This window comes from Mus caroli, unplaced genomic scaffold (genome assembly GCF_978045245.1).
Source record: "Mus caroli unplaced genomic scaffold, Mus_caroli_1 scaffold_2, whole genome shotgun sequence".
In the NCBI taxonomy this organism is placed as follows: Eukaryota; Metazoa; Chordata; class Mammalia; order Rodentia; family Muridae; genus Mus; species Mus caroli.
The window spans coordinates 157,639,582-157,655,474 of record NW_028227257.1 but is presented as its reverse complement, the minus strand read 5'-3'; the positions used below and the strand labels follow the sequence as shown (position 1 = coordinate 157,655,474).

The 15,893-nt window shown below is 36.5% G+C and overlaps 1 protein-coding gene across 1 annotated transcript in view; it reads left to right on the top strand.

The window, feature by feature from the left end:
- Positions 1-3,355: 3,355 nt before the first annotated feature.
- Positions 3,356-15,893, top strand: part of Nxph2 (neurexophilin 2) — a 105,261-nt gene continuing 92,723 nt past the window's right edge. Inside the window, exon 1 of the mRNA XM_021156710.2 lies at positions 3,356-3,509. Within this exon, the coding sequence (XP_021012369.1) occupies positions 3,456-3,509 (54 nt within the window). The 5' untranslated portion in view covers positions 3,356-3,455. The remainder of the gene's footprint in view (positions 3,510-15,893) is intronic.

Here is a 15,893-nt window from a genome sequence, read left to right as displayed (position 1 = left end):
ATGACATTTTTCAAAACCAAAATAGAATCATGGAGTGACAAAATGTGTTTGGCTGAACTTCTGCTACTAGTTTATATAAAAAGACTGTTTATATCCCTAAACTGGGACAAACATTCTTAAAATGATAATTCAGTGATATGATACTCGAATTGTTAGATTAATTAAGAGACAAAATGATGACTAAAAAATCTTTTAATTTGTTAGGAAAAAATTAAATATCAAAACATTAAGCTCAGTGTACTGTTCCTAGGTACAGTTCTTGACTCCACATTTCTTTGGTACTTGCTTCCGCTTACCATGACCTCATGCCCCTTACTACTGTTTTCAGCCTCACTGCAGATGTTACCTAGCCTGTTTAGCTTGGCCTTCCAGATATCTACCATCTAACCTACAAAACACTTCTCTTGCCTTTTCTTGATGCATTTCTTCCACCTGCTCAGCATTTCCCGTTTACTCCTTAACTCAGCACTTTGAGGTCATTTTACTTCTGTTTTGCTTCCCTCCCCTATCTGATCATGGAACTGCCTTCTTCATTTTTCTTAATGTAGAGCTTGATTGTTGTTGGGACACTAACATGTTGTCTCTTTCATGATGCACTGTTGTCACATTGATCTCTCTTTCCACTGACTATGCTAAGCAGCTGCACTTCCTTTCTGTATTGACAGCTGTACTTCACTTATTGCATATTTCTTGATAAAGCTACTGTCTTTTGAGAAACAGATGCAAGGTGAAGAATTATTATACCTCTCTACCTCTCTCTCTTGTCTTTTCTTCTTCCTTCTCTCCTTACTTTCCATTCTCACCCCCACCTCATTCCTTTCTTCCTATTTATTATTTTCTCACACTTTATAAAGTAAATTTGGGAAACCTATGGAATAATAGTCACTTTATAAATAAATACAGAAATATCAGAATCAATAGCATGAGCATTCCAGTTTCTTTTCTACATACTTCTATACTGGAATTCCTATATTGGAATTCATCTCCCACCATGATACACCATTTGTGAGAAGACTTGGTTTTAAAACATACATTCAACTCTAGGTTCTACTTCTAAATTGATTTGGAAGTTTTCTACAAGAGAGAAGCATTCTAAGAAATATAAATAAATTAAGAGAAGGTACGTTTACTTCTATTGATGGGTGTAAGTTTTAAACATTCCTCCTACAAAGAGTTTGTGGTACAGGATTACAAGGTAAGTTAAGAAGGGACAGCGCGTTTGCTTTGCAGGTGAATCAGCCAGGCTCAAGCAGGTGATGACTTACTCCAAATAAGAGGCTGCATCTGGTCAGTGTTTTGTCCTCCTACCCTTGCAGCTTTATTTCTTCAAGAAGTTTATTTGTTTTGTTCAATCTGTTCCATTAAGTCCTTTACTTTTTGTGCAGTTGCCTGTAAATAAAATAAAAATATACCCCCAAATTCAGTGCCAGAAAATTAACCATTAGAAATAGCTTTCAACTTTTAAAATTATCTTAATCTTTCTAGGTCAGAATAATTTTCTAGGGCTAGTAATGGAGGATAGTGGTAGGGAGCCTGCCTAGCATATGTCAGGTTCAATTTTCAGCAACACACACACACACACACACACACACACACACACACACACACACAGAGAGAGAGAGAGAGAGAGAGAGAGAGAGAGAGAGAGAGAGAGGAGAGAGAGGGAGAGAGAGGGAGAGGGAGAGGGAGAGGGAGAGGGAGAGAGAGAGAGAGAGAGAGAGAGAGAGAGAGAGAGAGAGAGAGAGAGAGAGAGAGAGAGAGAATATGATGAAACTCTAGAATCAATAAGCATACTTTTGTTAGGGGTAGCAACAGAATAGTGATACAGTCTTTCAAAGAAAATCTAAAGACAAGCATAGGTGTATCAGCTCCCACAAAGTGTTTGGAACACCAAAATCAGGCTTGACAAATGTTTAGAAAGGACATGTCCTATGGTTATATACTTGCCTCTGTCTCTCTCCACAAAGGAAAGAAATTGTATGGAGAAACACTCCCTCCATAGTGGGAACAACATGCTTTCAAAATCACAGTAGAATTGTACAACATTATGGAATAATGTCCTTGCTCTTATGCACAGTCTTAGCACATCCACTGAGAGTGTGGACAGGACTTTGCCCTCTACTTATTAATTCCCCTGCTTTAGAGACCTGGAATCAGGGCTACTTTGCCTCAGGTTTGGACCCATACTCTAAAAGAATTTTATCTATCTATCTATCTATCTATCTATCTATCTATCTATCTATCTATCTATCTATCTATTTTTGGAGTCCAGGATGCTAGGATAAGGGGAATACAACATTATTGCTTTCTTTTTTCCTCTCCAAAACTGCAACCCAAACTGCTCTGTTTGTTGTATTTTGGATTTTAGGGCTTGGTTGTCAGTTGCAGCTCTACTTCCTTGCCTCCACTTTCCATTTTTAAGAGTTGTCTCTGTACATCTGGACTCCAGTTGTTTAATCTCTCTAAATTTTATACTTGTTCAAAAATGAATTGTATTTAGATGTTCACCATTGAACACTGTGCCTTTACTTTTTCCACTCAGTCTTAAAGCTTAAGGAGCCCTCAAAGGTGACTTTTTAAACACAGAGGTTGTGGCTCACTGTTGAGATTTGCAGACTTTCCGGGCCTCCAAGATTGCCTTTTACTAGGTTATTTATGGTTTTCCTTTCTTCTGTCTTCTCTCCCTTAGCCCTGGGGTAGGTATTACAGTGTCATAGTTCACAGTTCTGCAGACTTCCTAAACACCTGGTCATTCCAGAGCACCCTCTGTTGTCCTGCCACTGGCACAATTTGATCTCTCCCGAGCTTCCCGCAAGCACCCAACTCCAGAAATCTGGCTAGCCTTCTCAGCAACAGAGAAATTTCTCAATCTCCAGGAAAGCTATGGTTCCCCCTATGAGACTGTGGCTCAGGCCACTTCCCTTTCTTAAAATCCCCTTCACTCCTCTCTATGCCTCGACCCTCATGCCTCCCCAGAACTCTGAGTAACCTTCCTTACAAATTTTCTGAGAGCCATCACCGCGCATTCTTTTTGCATTCATCCAGGGAGAACCCTTCTGCCTTCCTAACCAAGTGCCAGAGTCTCTGTGCGCCCTGCGCAAGGCACACCTAACAGCTCCTATGCTGGGCGGAGCGCTCTGTTCCTGTACAAGAGCTTCTAGCTGTCCCGGCAGTCGCGATAGTGGTTCCCAAACCCTCAAATCCTCAGACCTCCAGCTGCTCACGACAGAGTCAAGGCGCAGTCTGAGAGAGTGTACTGAAGCCCTGCAGCTCTGCGGCTTTCCTACCACTTGAAAGAGGCTCAGGGCACGCAAACCACACCTCCTGCCCGTCCCTCCTTCTAGGCTCTCTGTCCACTGGCCGCTGGGTCCTCAACGTCCTTAGCCTTCAGCAAGAAGTGGAGATGCGCGAGATGCTGGTGAGGGAGCTCAGCTCCTGAGATCGCGCGAGCTGGCATGATGAGCTTGCGGCCGCTGCCTCTCCTTGTAGTCCCAGGCTTGCTGCAGCTGGTGAGTGCCTGGTCTGCAGTGCTGGGATACCTTTCAGCGGGAAATCTGTAAGGGACTTAGGAACCAAGCTGCTCCCAGTGATCTCAGACTGTGACCAGAGTTCAGATTGCCTTACTGTTGATGGGGAAGAAAGGCACTTTGACAGGGGAGCCTAGAGGCGAGTGGAAGGGCTTAGTGAGGGCTGGGGTGTACTGTTGCGGTAATGTAGGACTGACATCTAAAAAATAAGTGTGAATTAAAAGGAAGCTAGGTGCGGGCCAGGGCTAAGACTGGAGTGGGTTGAAAGACCTCCCCGCTGCCCAAAGAGGCCTGGGTGACTCCTTTCTCCCCAAGTACTGAGAACACTTCTTCCAAAGCAGGGTTAAATTTTAGATAAAGACTGATTTTAGAGACAGCTTATATTTCACTGTGTTCCATCTGGAGGTGGGAACTGAAATGGGGTTTCAACCAGCTAGAGACATAAAACAACTTTGATGGCCAGCTCCATGCAGTTAGCTGAATTCAGGGTCCCAGATTTTATGACCTGATCTACTGAGGCTTCAGAACATAATAGAGGATGTTAAAAGATAATTCAGAGTGTTCTAAGGATATTCAAGCTGCCTTCAGAACTCTCTAGGTTTCCCGACTGACTTTATGTTTTCCTAGTTAATTAGATTTAAGGTGGACCTAAAATAAAACCTTTAAAAAGTGACTTGACCACAAGTGTAGAAATGAGTTTAAATGGCTCCAATTGTAATATTTCCCATAAATAGAATTTTTCTACTAATTTTGTGAGAATATTTAAAGATAAAATAAGCTGAGTTAGTAAATGTTGCAGGCAGCTTATGAAAAATGTGTGTATGCTCTTACACCTTTGCACAGCTTCAATGGTCTAGATCTACTCAGTCTTTTTAACATGTTATTACACCTAACTAAATGGGATTACTAGGACATGCACATTTGGGCATTCATTATACATTTATTCTTTCCTTGATGATCTTATTCAGTACATTGTTTTCTGTCACTTCATAGAGAAAATTAGCATATGGATTTAGTAGTATAACAAAATGAGTGTTGTTTCATGACATGACCAGCAGATGTCAAATTCTTGCAGATTTTAATTTTTATTAAAATGTACAATGGTAAAAATATCACATTTAAATTTTAATAACTTATTAAATCTACTTTAATGTAAAATCTAGCAATGATTTAAAAATATATGTTATTCTGAATAATATCACCTCACTCATATATATATATATATATATATATATATATATATATACATATATTTGTGTGTATGTGTGTGTGTGTATTTTTCACTTACCTTAATGAATTTGTAATTATAATGTTTATTTAGTGTGATTGCCTCTTTTGTTTTATCCAGAAGTGATAATTCATCACTGTCTTTTATTTATCAATCACAATTTCCCTCATACAGACTTGATCAATAAACATCAAAACACATTTTCCAGTCTGGGATCAATAGTCATCTTTTGTTCAGATGACTGTGCAGAAGAAAAGAATCATATTAAGTCTGAGATTTAGAGTGAATCTGAACTTTCAGACCAACTCTCCTTATGAATAGCATTAGTGTGACACCTTAAAAAAGGGCACTTGTACCCCAGGAACTGTCGTGTCTCTCGGCCTACTCTGACACTGCGCTACCTGTTCACAGTTAAGGACTTTTTACACACAAAACAGTCTCTTTTGGGGGAATTCAGTATGTTGTCTAATAGATTTTTCAAATAGAAAAGAAAATATTGCTTAATCTTTGTTTTCTGTGTTCCCTCAATTCTCTCTCTCTCTCTTTCTTTCTCTCTCTCTCTTCCTTCCTTCCTTCTTTTCTTCCTTCCTTTGTTTCTTCCTTCCTTCTTTCTTTCTTTCTTTCTTTCTTTCTTTCTTTCTTTCTTTCTTTCTTTCTTTCTTTCTTTCTTTCTTTCTTTCCTTCTTTCCTTCCTTCTTTTCTTCCTTCCTTTGTTTCTTCTTTCTTTCTTTCTTTCTTTCTTTCTTTCTTTCTTTCTTTCTTTCTTTCTTTCTTTCTTTCTTTCTTTCCTTCCTTCCTTCCTTCCTTCCTTCCTTCCTTCCTTCCTTCCTTCCTTCCTTCTCTCTCTCTCTCTCTCTCTCTCTCTCTCTCTCTCTCTTTCTTTCTTTCTTTCTTTCTTTTATATGGTGCAGTTACACTGAACCTTGAAATGTGTAATTCTTGCAATCCCATGAATTAAAAAAACACTGGCCTTGTTATATACAATATGATGTGTCAGATTGCTTTTGAAAATGCATTGTTCAACATTTATGTATTAGCTAGCTAATTAATACACCATACATAATCTAGTTATTTATTGGTAACAATGAAAGATGAATATAAGCATGCCACAGATCTTTGATTCTGAAAGCCACAGAATTGTCTTCAACTATTTATATATTCTGTAAACACCTGTACCTGAGGCATTGCTAGGTAAGATTTGAAAAAAGAATTACACTGGAATGAAACCCAAGGCTGAGTCAAGGTTTCTGTAAAGAATCTCATTTCTATCTTAGCCATAAGCATTTTTACTAGATAGAAGCTAGTGTTTAATATATTAATTTTGAAGGTTATTTTAAAACTGCTTTAAAAATCATTCTGAATGATTCTCAGCATTCATCCATGTAAGGTTACTTTCTAGGTATTGTTATGATATATTATTCAGCAAACTAATTTCTGGATTGATCTGGTGACTAAATTAATTAATTATAAGACATATCTTATAGTTTTGATTTGTACATAGTTACAATTTAAAATGTGTTATTTTAAAATTATTTTATTTAATGTACAAGATAATGTTTTCCAAGTAGCATATTTGTTGAACAGATGTATGATTTTATAACACAATTTTTGAATAAGTATTTTCAACTATTTCAAACCAGATATTCTAGCCAATGTTTTAATTTACTAAGTTTCTCTTTAAATATTTTGTTACTACTGATACCAATGATGATATGACCAAAATGGCAAGTCTATTTTTTTAAATCTTAAAATCTTGTCAAAGAACAAAGTATTCTATAATAATTTACAGGGTAATTTTTCATATTATAGAAAAAGATCTAACATATATTATTGATGAGAACTTACACCTTATGACATTTTAATTTTTGAACATTTTAATATGGATCCAGAAACAAATTAATATGGATCCAGCTGTCTGGTTCTCTGTGATGAACATCAGTAAGAAATTGTTTCCTTTTAAAATTACAATCTAAAATGAATGTTTACTTATTTTACTGGAAATGTTTTCTCCTAGTCAGTTCATTTAAGAAGTTGAAGTTAGTCTTTCAGATGGCCATTCTTGTCTCTGTTCCTTTTTTAAACATATCTGTTTAAAAGTTAACACATATGTTTTTGTGTTAACCCATATGTGACCAGTGTTAAAAGAATGGGGAATTTTGTAACATCAAACCACAATGATGACCCAGCATCAGATTTGTATATGTTCTTCTATATTCAGATTATCTAGCATATCATCATATTTTATTCGGCCAATTAAGACTGTGAGATACTTTAAATATTTGCATTTCTATTTGTTCCTCAAAGAACAATGAACACTGGGTCAAAAGACTTGGATTCTCCTTACAAATCAATTAAACATTCTATAAATATTACTACCTATTTTAACTCAGATTTTGTTCCAAGACTATTACAAACATTGTGGAAATAAGATTAAATAATGGTCCCAGATGTAAGAGAATATGTGGCTTGGGTAGCACATTGAACAGCCTCAGACATACATATCCAAAATGACATTATTGTGATAAAGGAAACAAAAAGCTATTTCAAATACTTACTCTTTTTTGTGTTTTTTTTTTTTTGGGGGGTGGGGTGGGGAGGGGTCGAGATAGGGTTTCTCTGTGTAGCCCTGGCTGTCCTGGAACTCACTTTGTAGACCAGGCTGTATTTGAACACAGAAATCTGCCTGCCTCTGCCTCCCAAGTGCTGGGATTAAAGGCGTGTGCCACCACTGCCCAGCTTCAAATATTTACTCTTAAGAACACATTTTGATAGTGATTATCAGTTTTCATCTTAGGAATCACATCTTTAGTGCTTTGCTGTACAGTTTACACTACTTCTTTGGCATAAACATTAGTATAAATAAAACCTGTACATAGGGTTTAACCATCCTGTAAATGAGACATATGTAGAAGCATATTTGAGAATAATTTGGGGCTGGTGACTCCTATTTCTGCTTATGGAAAAGGAAAACTTAGGCAAACTACTAACATCTACTCATTTCTTTCATTTAAATGAAAAGTGAATTGACACTCAAATGCTGATTACTAAATTAAATAATTTATGGTTTATTAGAGTTTTACAACCAGAAAACTAGCCAGTGTTTTCTGCATGCCTCTCTAGAGTACTGCCTATTTTAATTGAAATTATCTTTAACTTCAAAAGACTTCAAAGGTTCAAATACAAATGTCACAAAATTAAAAAGGTAAAGCCAGCAACAATTCTAGCATGAATTATCAAATGTGAAGAAAACCACTACTGGGTTTAACTGTAAAACATAATAAAAGGAAATAAACAATTAGTCTTGGGGTTTGTTCCTTAAATAGCTTTACAGTAAAACTTGACTTTCTAATGGTGGTGAGTTTGGGACAAATATACTGAATTAAAAAGGCACAAAACTTTTGTATACATTGTTTTGTAAAGTGTTCACAGTTATGGTTTTTTTAATTATGACACAGAATGGGCAATTTTAAAATGCACCAGTTTATTTTAAGCAGTGTAGCATGTATAGTTACCCTCTGTAAATAATAATATATTGATATAAGAAATAATGTAGGTTATGCAGGAAAAATGTGTAATTTCTGCTGGTTTTCATGTGTGTGTTTTCTGTTTCAGAATTCTCCTCCTCATTTTCTTTAATGTTTAATGTGGAAATGACTGATGAGTGTGAACCTGCACATTGTGCACAGTTAACAGGTACAATAAGTGAATGCGGAGTGAAGGAACCACTTAATTTTGTAGTGACCGTAGCAAGTGTTAATAAAAATTTGCATTTAGGTAATATAAGCCAGGAGTTGATTTGGAGCATTTTAAAGAGAATGGCTATTGAAATAGAAATGGAAGGAGAATTCAAAGGCATGTTGCTCTTGAGATGGTGACTCAGCAGTTTGTTCCTCAGTTTCTACCTGCATTGATCAGCATCCAAGACCATTTGCTCTTCATTTTAACTTAGATTTTACTGCTAATTCTTACTCGAATATCTAAAGCCAAGCACATCTCTTTTAAACCACCATTTTGATAGGTGCACTAACATGTAATCTTATACAGTTAGGACTATAGTTTGAAAAACATCTTCCTGTACTCTACTTCATGGCCATCTTCAGAGTGGTGAATGCTGTGCCTACTTTAGTGGTGAAGAAACAAAAGCACCAAATATTTCAGAGACACAAATTGTCATAAAGAACTTGCTCAACCACTTCAACTCTGGGTTCATGGCAGCATCCATTTGTAGCCAATTGTGAGGTCCATGCTGAGTGCCATCTTTATAAAATACTCATAATTGAAACTTGGGAAAACGATATTGAAGGGAATTTCTCAGAAAGTCCCTGTTCTGCCCAAAAACTACACTAAGATGTTCCTAACTTCTTTGTTTGGTAATAGATTAAGCAAGTCTTGCCATAAAGTCAAACAAGTTAAACAAAATTAACAGTTCCTGTTTAAACAAACAAAAAAAAATGTCCCCGAATCTAGAGTTCTATTTTGAGTTTAACTTTACCAAGTTTATTTCCCTTCCTAATGGTTCTCAGTTCATGCACATATTTGGTGCTAGTTTTATGGCTGAGTAATGTACTTCCAGTTAGGAGCAGCAGAGGATTTCAGAGTACCTAGCTTTCAGAACTCTTACTTCAACAGCCCAAAGCTGCCATTTGTGGGGCTTTGCCAGTGTCCACATTTCAGTGTCTTTCTCCCATTCTCAAAGACTTCCAGGGAAGCGCTTCCTGGATAAATCAGTTGCATTCAGTGCTTACCTCAATGGCATCTACTTCTAGGGACTCCAGCTTAATGGTTTTGTTTTAGTTATAGTAGCCACTAATCTTGTCTTGTTTAAATAATTCTTAGTGCTATAATGATATTTTTCTAGATATTATTTGTATGCATGCTTTTTATCATGATATAAAGTTTAATAAAGTTTCCTAACATGCTGGCATAATACAGTGATATATTTGGATTTTTCTTATATTATGTAGAGCTCTTCTGTTGTAAGAATTCATAGTATTCACAGCATCGATATATCAAAATATATAAGCAATACTTAGTTAATACTTAGATTTTTCATGGCTAGAAAACATTTTTAACACTTATTTAAAAAAATTCCTAAAAGCAAAGGTGCTGGCCTAATCCTGAAAATAAGCAGCTTAAATTTTCTTAAATATGGGCTAGAGAGATGGCTCAGAAGTTAAGAGCACTGACTGCCCTTCCAGAGGTCCTGAGTTCAATTCCCATCAACCACATGGTGGCTCACAACCATCTGTAATGGGATCTGATGCCCTCTTCTGGTGTGTCTGAAGGCAGCTACAGTGTAGTCATCACATATATATAATAAATAAATGAAATCTTTTTCAGAAATTTCTTAAATACAATTTTCTTTCTAAATAATTTTACCAATATCTAATACTATTCACAATGTAATCATATGTTGATTTTTTAAAACTCTACTACACTATCACATCTAGTTGTTTAAAAATGTTATTTAATTTTTTATTACAATTATTTGTATGTGTGTGTGTGCATGTGTGTGTATGTTGGGGTAACACATTCCACAGTGCACACATAGTCAGAGAATAGCTTGTAAGAGGCAATTCTTCCATCATGTTCATCTTGGTAATAAAATTGAGGTTGTCAAGCTTGCCAGCAAGTACAGTTATCTTCTGAGCATTTTACCAGCTCCTAAGTATGCTAGGCACTATGCATTACTATTTCAATATTCTATTTTCAGTTGACTTCTTATAGCCTTTAAACCTGACAATTTCTTTTTAATGTTGAAGTAGCATAATTTTGCTTTATTGTTCTTGGATATTTTACACACCTAGGGGGTCATAAATAATACTTTATACTTGATACTTTAAAATTTACACTGAAATATAGATTTTATTATTAATAATTTTATTGTGTATTATGTTTTGCCTATTATATATTATGTTCTATAATAAAATATATAGTATATAGTAATATTTTAAATTTTTATGTAGTTAAGTTTTTATATATTGTACTTATGATTTACATTATTTTTAATAATATATATTTGACATTACTATATTTTTTCAAAAGGTCACACCATTTGGAAATAATATTTTTATTTGGCTCTTTTTATTGAATATTATGTCTTATTGAATTTAGTTTGCTTACTACAATAGGTGGGCCTTAAAAATATTGTTAAGCTGGGCGTGGTGGTGCACGCCTTTAATCCCAGCACTCGGGAGGCAGAGGCAGGTGGATTTCTGAGTTCGAGGCCAGCCTGGTCTACAAAGTGAGTTCCAGGACAGCCAGGGCTATACAGAGAAACCCTGTCTCAAAAAACCAAACCAAACAAAACAAAACAAAAATTATTGTTGAATGAAAGTGAAAATAGGCATTGATCCTGGGTTTCCAAATTGAATAGTTTCTGAGAATCTATCAAGGTAAGCATATATTTTTATAGTTTATATTAAAATGAATTTATGCTATGAATAGAGACTAATTTGAGGTGCTTGTTACATATTTTACAAGACCACATAGTTTTCAAATATAAAGTTTTATGTTTAAAGAATTCATAATAGACTTCATAACATTACTTCTTTTTGAGAAAGCTGAAGTTGCCTACATTTTCATAAGCTATAATCTGTGTATATTAGTATTTCACTGAAAAGTTAGGATTCTGTATTTGTGTGTAAAGTATAGCAATAGTGAAGCACTCAAGAGTCTGCTCCAGGATTGTTCTAGAGCTGTATGTAGTTAAAGAGAAAGTGTTTGCCTAATGGAGAGTCATTACTGGGGAAGGAGGTAAAACAGTTGAGTATTATTTTCCCCTTAGATGTTTGTCACTGTAACTTACTTGAGCCTTTTGTTTGGAGAGAATAGACCTTTTATAAGCTTTATATTTATTCTATGGCTACCTATTCAGCTTTATTTTCAACTGTAATTGAAACCTTTCTATTGATTTTCAAGGAGTATTGTGTGCTTTATTATTTTTTTGAGGTTTGTTTAGCATAAAACTAGGGGTACTGATACTTTGACTTTCAAAGTTATATTCCATAATTGTGAATTTGCGTACCATATTTTCCCATTTATTTTAAATTACCTTTATTTATTCCCTAGGTCTACACTCTAAATACATTTCTATAGCAAATTCCATAAAACTTTCTAATTGGCCTTGACTGAATGAAGTTCTGTGTAAGAAATGAGTATTCAGAATCACTTCCTGTCCAGGGTGTCCTTGTTCTTGGCTGGCAGATGCTATGGTCCTACTTCATGTAGGGTTGTGCTAAGGGGAGGTCACCACCAGTTTTCTTCCTGTTGCTTTCTTTCACAATTGTTTAGTTACAGGTTGTTCTGCTAATCCAGCTTTTCCATAATTATTATTCATTCTATATTTGTTTGTAAATTTTTTCTTTTACATTTGGGATAATATCCTACTGTGTACTCCAAACTGGCATAGTCTTAGGACTCTCCTACAGGATGCTGGAATAGGCAAATACAATTATATCTGTCTTGGCTCATTCTTCTTTGTCTTCTAATGCATCTTAAATTTTCTGAATCTACTCTATCTTTAGCACTCGTAAGTTTGCATTATTAGATTCTTTCTTTAGAGTTTGGAGAGTGCTTTTGGAAAATTGACCCTTTCCTGTTGTGATAAAGTGCCCTGACAAAAGCAACTTAAGAAGAGAAATGTTTATTTTTGGCTTATTTTTTCAGAGTCCATACTCATAGGGAAGACAGGCAGAGATGACATGGTATCATGAGAAGGAGACTAGGTGACTGCATTGCATCCAGACTCAGGAAGAAAAGAGTCGCAAATGCATGGTACTATTCAGTCCTCATTCTCCATTTACATCATGTCCTGGTTGTATCTTCTCATCTTAAGTAGTAAGAAGTGCTGATTCCCCACAGGAATCCCTAAAGTATGATGTCCTTGATAATTCTAGACTTTCCCAAGATGACAACTAACATTAACCGTCACAATGATATAAATACTTGTCAACTTGACACTGAGACATAATTCCTTTAAAATTTTTTTTGAAAATAACGTTATTTTAACACAATATATTCTCTTCATTTTTTTCCTTCTTTATTTCTTTTCCTCTCAGTTCCTTTCTGCCAATCTACTATTTCATACCTTCTCTCTCTCTCTCTCTCTCTCTCTCTCTGTCTCTCTCTCTTAAGATAACAAACAGGTAAATAAAAGCAACTAAAAAGTATAAAGTAAAATAAAGAAGCAAAAAGAATGAACACAAGATATATATGCATATCAATACATAAACAAACACATATAAACAGGACCTATAAAAGCTTAAAATCTGAAACCATAATATATAAGCAAAGCACAAAGTTTTAAAAAGTGCCCAAAAAAGATAATATGAGACCAAATTAAAATTCTGCAAAAGGACCTTTTAGATCATTTTGTGTTGCTATCTACTGCTGGGCACGGGGCCTGCTCTTAACTCTATGGCTTGCACATCCATGATGTACGACTTAGAAGAAACCAGTTTTTAATCAGTGGATGGTTGTTAATTGGAGATAGCTTCTTAGTTAGGGATAACAGTTTATGTATATTTCCCCATCTCAGTGTTGTAACTCTGGTCTGGACCTGTGCAAGACATATATATGCTGCCATACTCCGTGAATTCCCACATGTATCAGTCCTGTTGTGTCTGAAAGACTCTCTTTCCTTGGTGTCATCCACCCCTTCTGACTCTGACTTTTACAATACATTTTCACTTCCTCTGAATAGTTATTTGAGCCCTGAGATAAGACATTTGATAAAAAAAATCCCATTTAGGATTGAGCTCTGCACATTCTCCAGTTGTAGATCTCGGACTTAGTTCCTGTCTACTACAGAAGCAAACTTCTCTGATAAGGTGGGTGCTGAGCTTAGAAAAGCTACAAGACATTGCTCTGTGGAGGGAAAATTCAATCTAAGATGTGGGAAAGCCAAAGCTAATATTCCCTGACTCCAAGTCATCTAGTCACTGCTAAAAAAACTGCACAGAGAAGTTGAGAATGAAGTGTTGGGAGTGCACGGGCCTGCAATGAGGCCAGGACTAGGGGCTCCTAAACTCCTGGATATTTAGGCCCTGTTGAATTCAGAGGAGTTGAGAGCAGAGTTGGGGGCCCACTAGCTGAGGACAGCAACTAGCCTAGAGCCAAGGGGAAATGAGAATCTGGTTTAGCTCATCAGTGATTGACTTTAGCTTGGTAGGGGTTGTCTGGAGCTGGAGATAGGCCTCCTACAGGAGATTTAGGCATCAGCTCAGTAGACAAAGGCCTTTTGGGTGCTGCCCATGGCAGTTCTTGATGAAAGAGACAGTCCTTATTTATTGACTGTTCATCATGGAAAATTAATGTGTACCCATTTCTCACGGTGGACCAGAGATTAAATATCTTTTTCAGGAAGGAAAGTCTAGGAAGAGAAGCTTACTGGCTAAACCCTCTCTAGGTACCTCATTAGCATAGAGAACTTTGTCCTGGACCTAGGTGACCATGTGTCACGTTTCCTCATGTGGGAAGTGTGGCACATGTTCCAGCCCAGGTATCTGGCAGGTAGCAGGGAGCTGCCTACCATCCCGGGTATGTATACCAAGTTTCCAGGGACTCAGATGTTACCAAACTTCCTTGCATGGTTTACTGTCCCACATATGGATACAGCAGAATGTCAATATGAGTCATTTTATTACTGTGTTCCTCTCACAGAACAATATTTGGTTTTCCCTTAGGCCCAAGGTCTATCCTGTTTCAGATTCTTGGCAACAGAGCAGTCTTAGGTATGGTTTCTCTGTCATGGAACCCAGTCATATTGTGTTAGCTTTTTCCCAGAATGTTTGTGCCACTACTGCATCAGAGTACCATGCAGGCAGGTCACCATTGTAGATCAAAGGGTTTTTAGCAGAGTTGGAAACCCATCACTTTCTGTTGCTGTTGTTGTTGTTTGTTTGTTTTTCCAACTAGGTTTCTCTGTGTATCCCCTCTTGCCAATCTGACACTAATTCTCTAGATCAGAGACATATAGAACTCTTTTAAGTCATTGTCTTCCATTCCTTATCTCTATATCCTTACAATAATGTTATAATCAAAAAATGCATTCAGTCCCAGCCTTAAAAGTCCCTTAGTCTTTAACAGTTATAATACTTTACAAGTACAGAGTCTCTTAACTATTAGCTACTATGAAGTAAAAACCAAGCTACATATTTCACTCTGTGATTCCAATATACACTGTACAAAGCACACATTTTTACTTGAAAGTAGTCAGGTCACAGTAAATTATGATGAAACAAAGCAGAACCAAAGTCCAGTACAGAAAACACTAAATTCTGTAGTTTTCTATTCCATATCCGTGAATTATGATGAAACTCAAAAGGCTTGGGTAGGCCTACTCTCCAGGTTTTGTCGCCTGCAGCACACATAGTCTCTCTTGGGTTAACTACATTCAATGCTTACTATGCTCCTTGCAGCTAATATCCCAGAGTCTCTATTTAAACTTAAACTTCACACACATTATGTATTCTTAGCTGCTCTATTGCTATGAAGAAACACCATGACCAAGGCAACTCTCATAAAAGAAAGTATTTAACTGGGGGCATGCTTACTATTTCAGAGGCTTAGTCATGACTAGGAGCATGACACTGGAGCAGTAGCTTGAGAGCTACATCATGGTCTGAAGGTTAAGAGAAAGTCTGAGCTTTTGAAGCCTCAAGGACCAACCCAGTGACAAACTTTATCGAACAAGGACAAACCTAATCAAACAATACCATTCCCCCTAATTGTTATAATCCTTTTGAACAGTTCTAGTCCCTGATGAATAAGCATACAAATAAGTGCCTGTAGGAGACACTTTTTTCTTTTTTCAAATCACCACACACAGCATCATGTAATGGCCTCCTAAGGTCACAGAAACTCTGACCCACCCACAAGTTGGCTCTTGTCAGCTACTACCTGTGATTCCTCCTTCACACAACCAGTATCATGTAGTGAATGCTGCCAAGCTTTGTCGCCAGTTCATGATGCAACCTGGCCCTTTTATACTATATCTTCTTTCCTGAGGGTATACTTTTCTAAGTAGTTGATTTAGAAGATCAGAGAACCTCCACCAGACACATTCTCAGTTCAGTCTTTCTCCTTTCTTATGAATTTATGTCTTTACAAGTTGGAGCCTTAGATGAGTAGGGTTT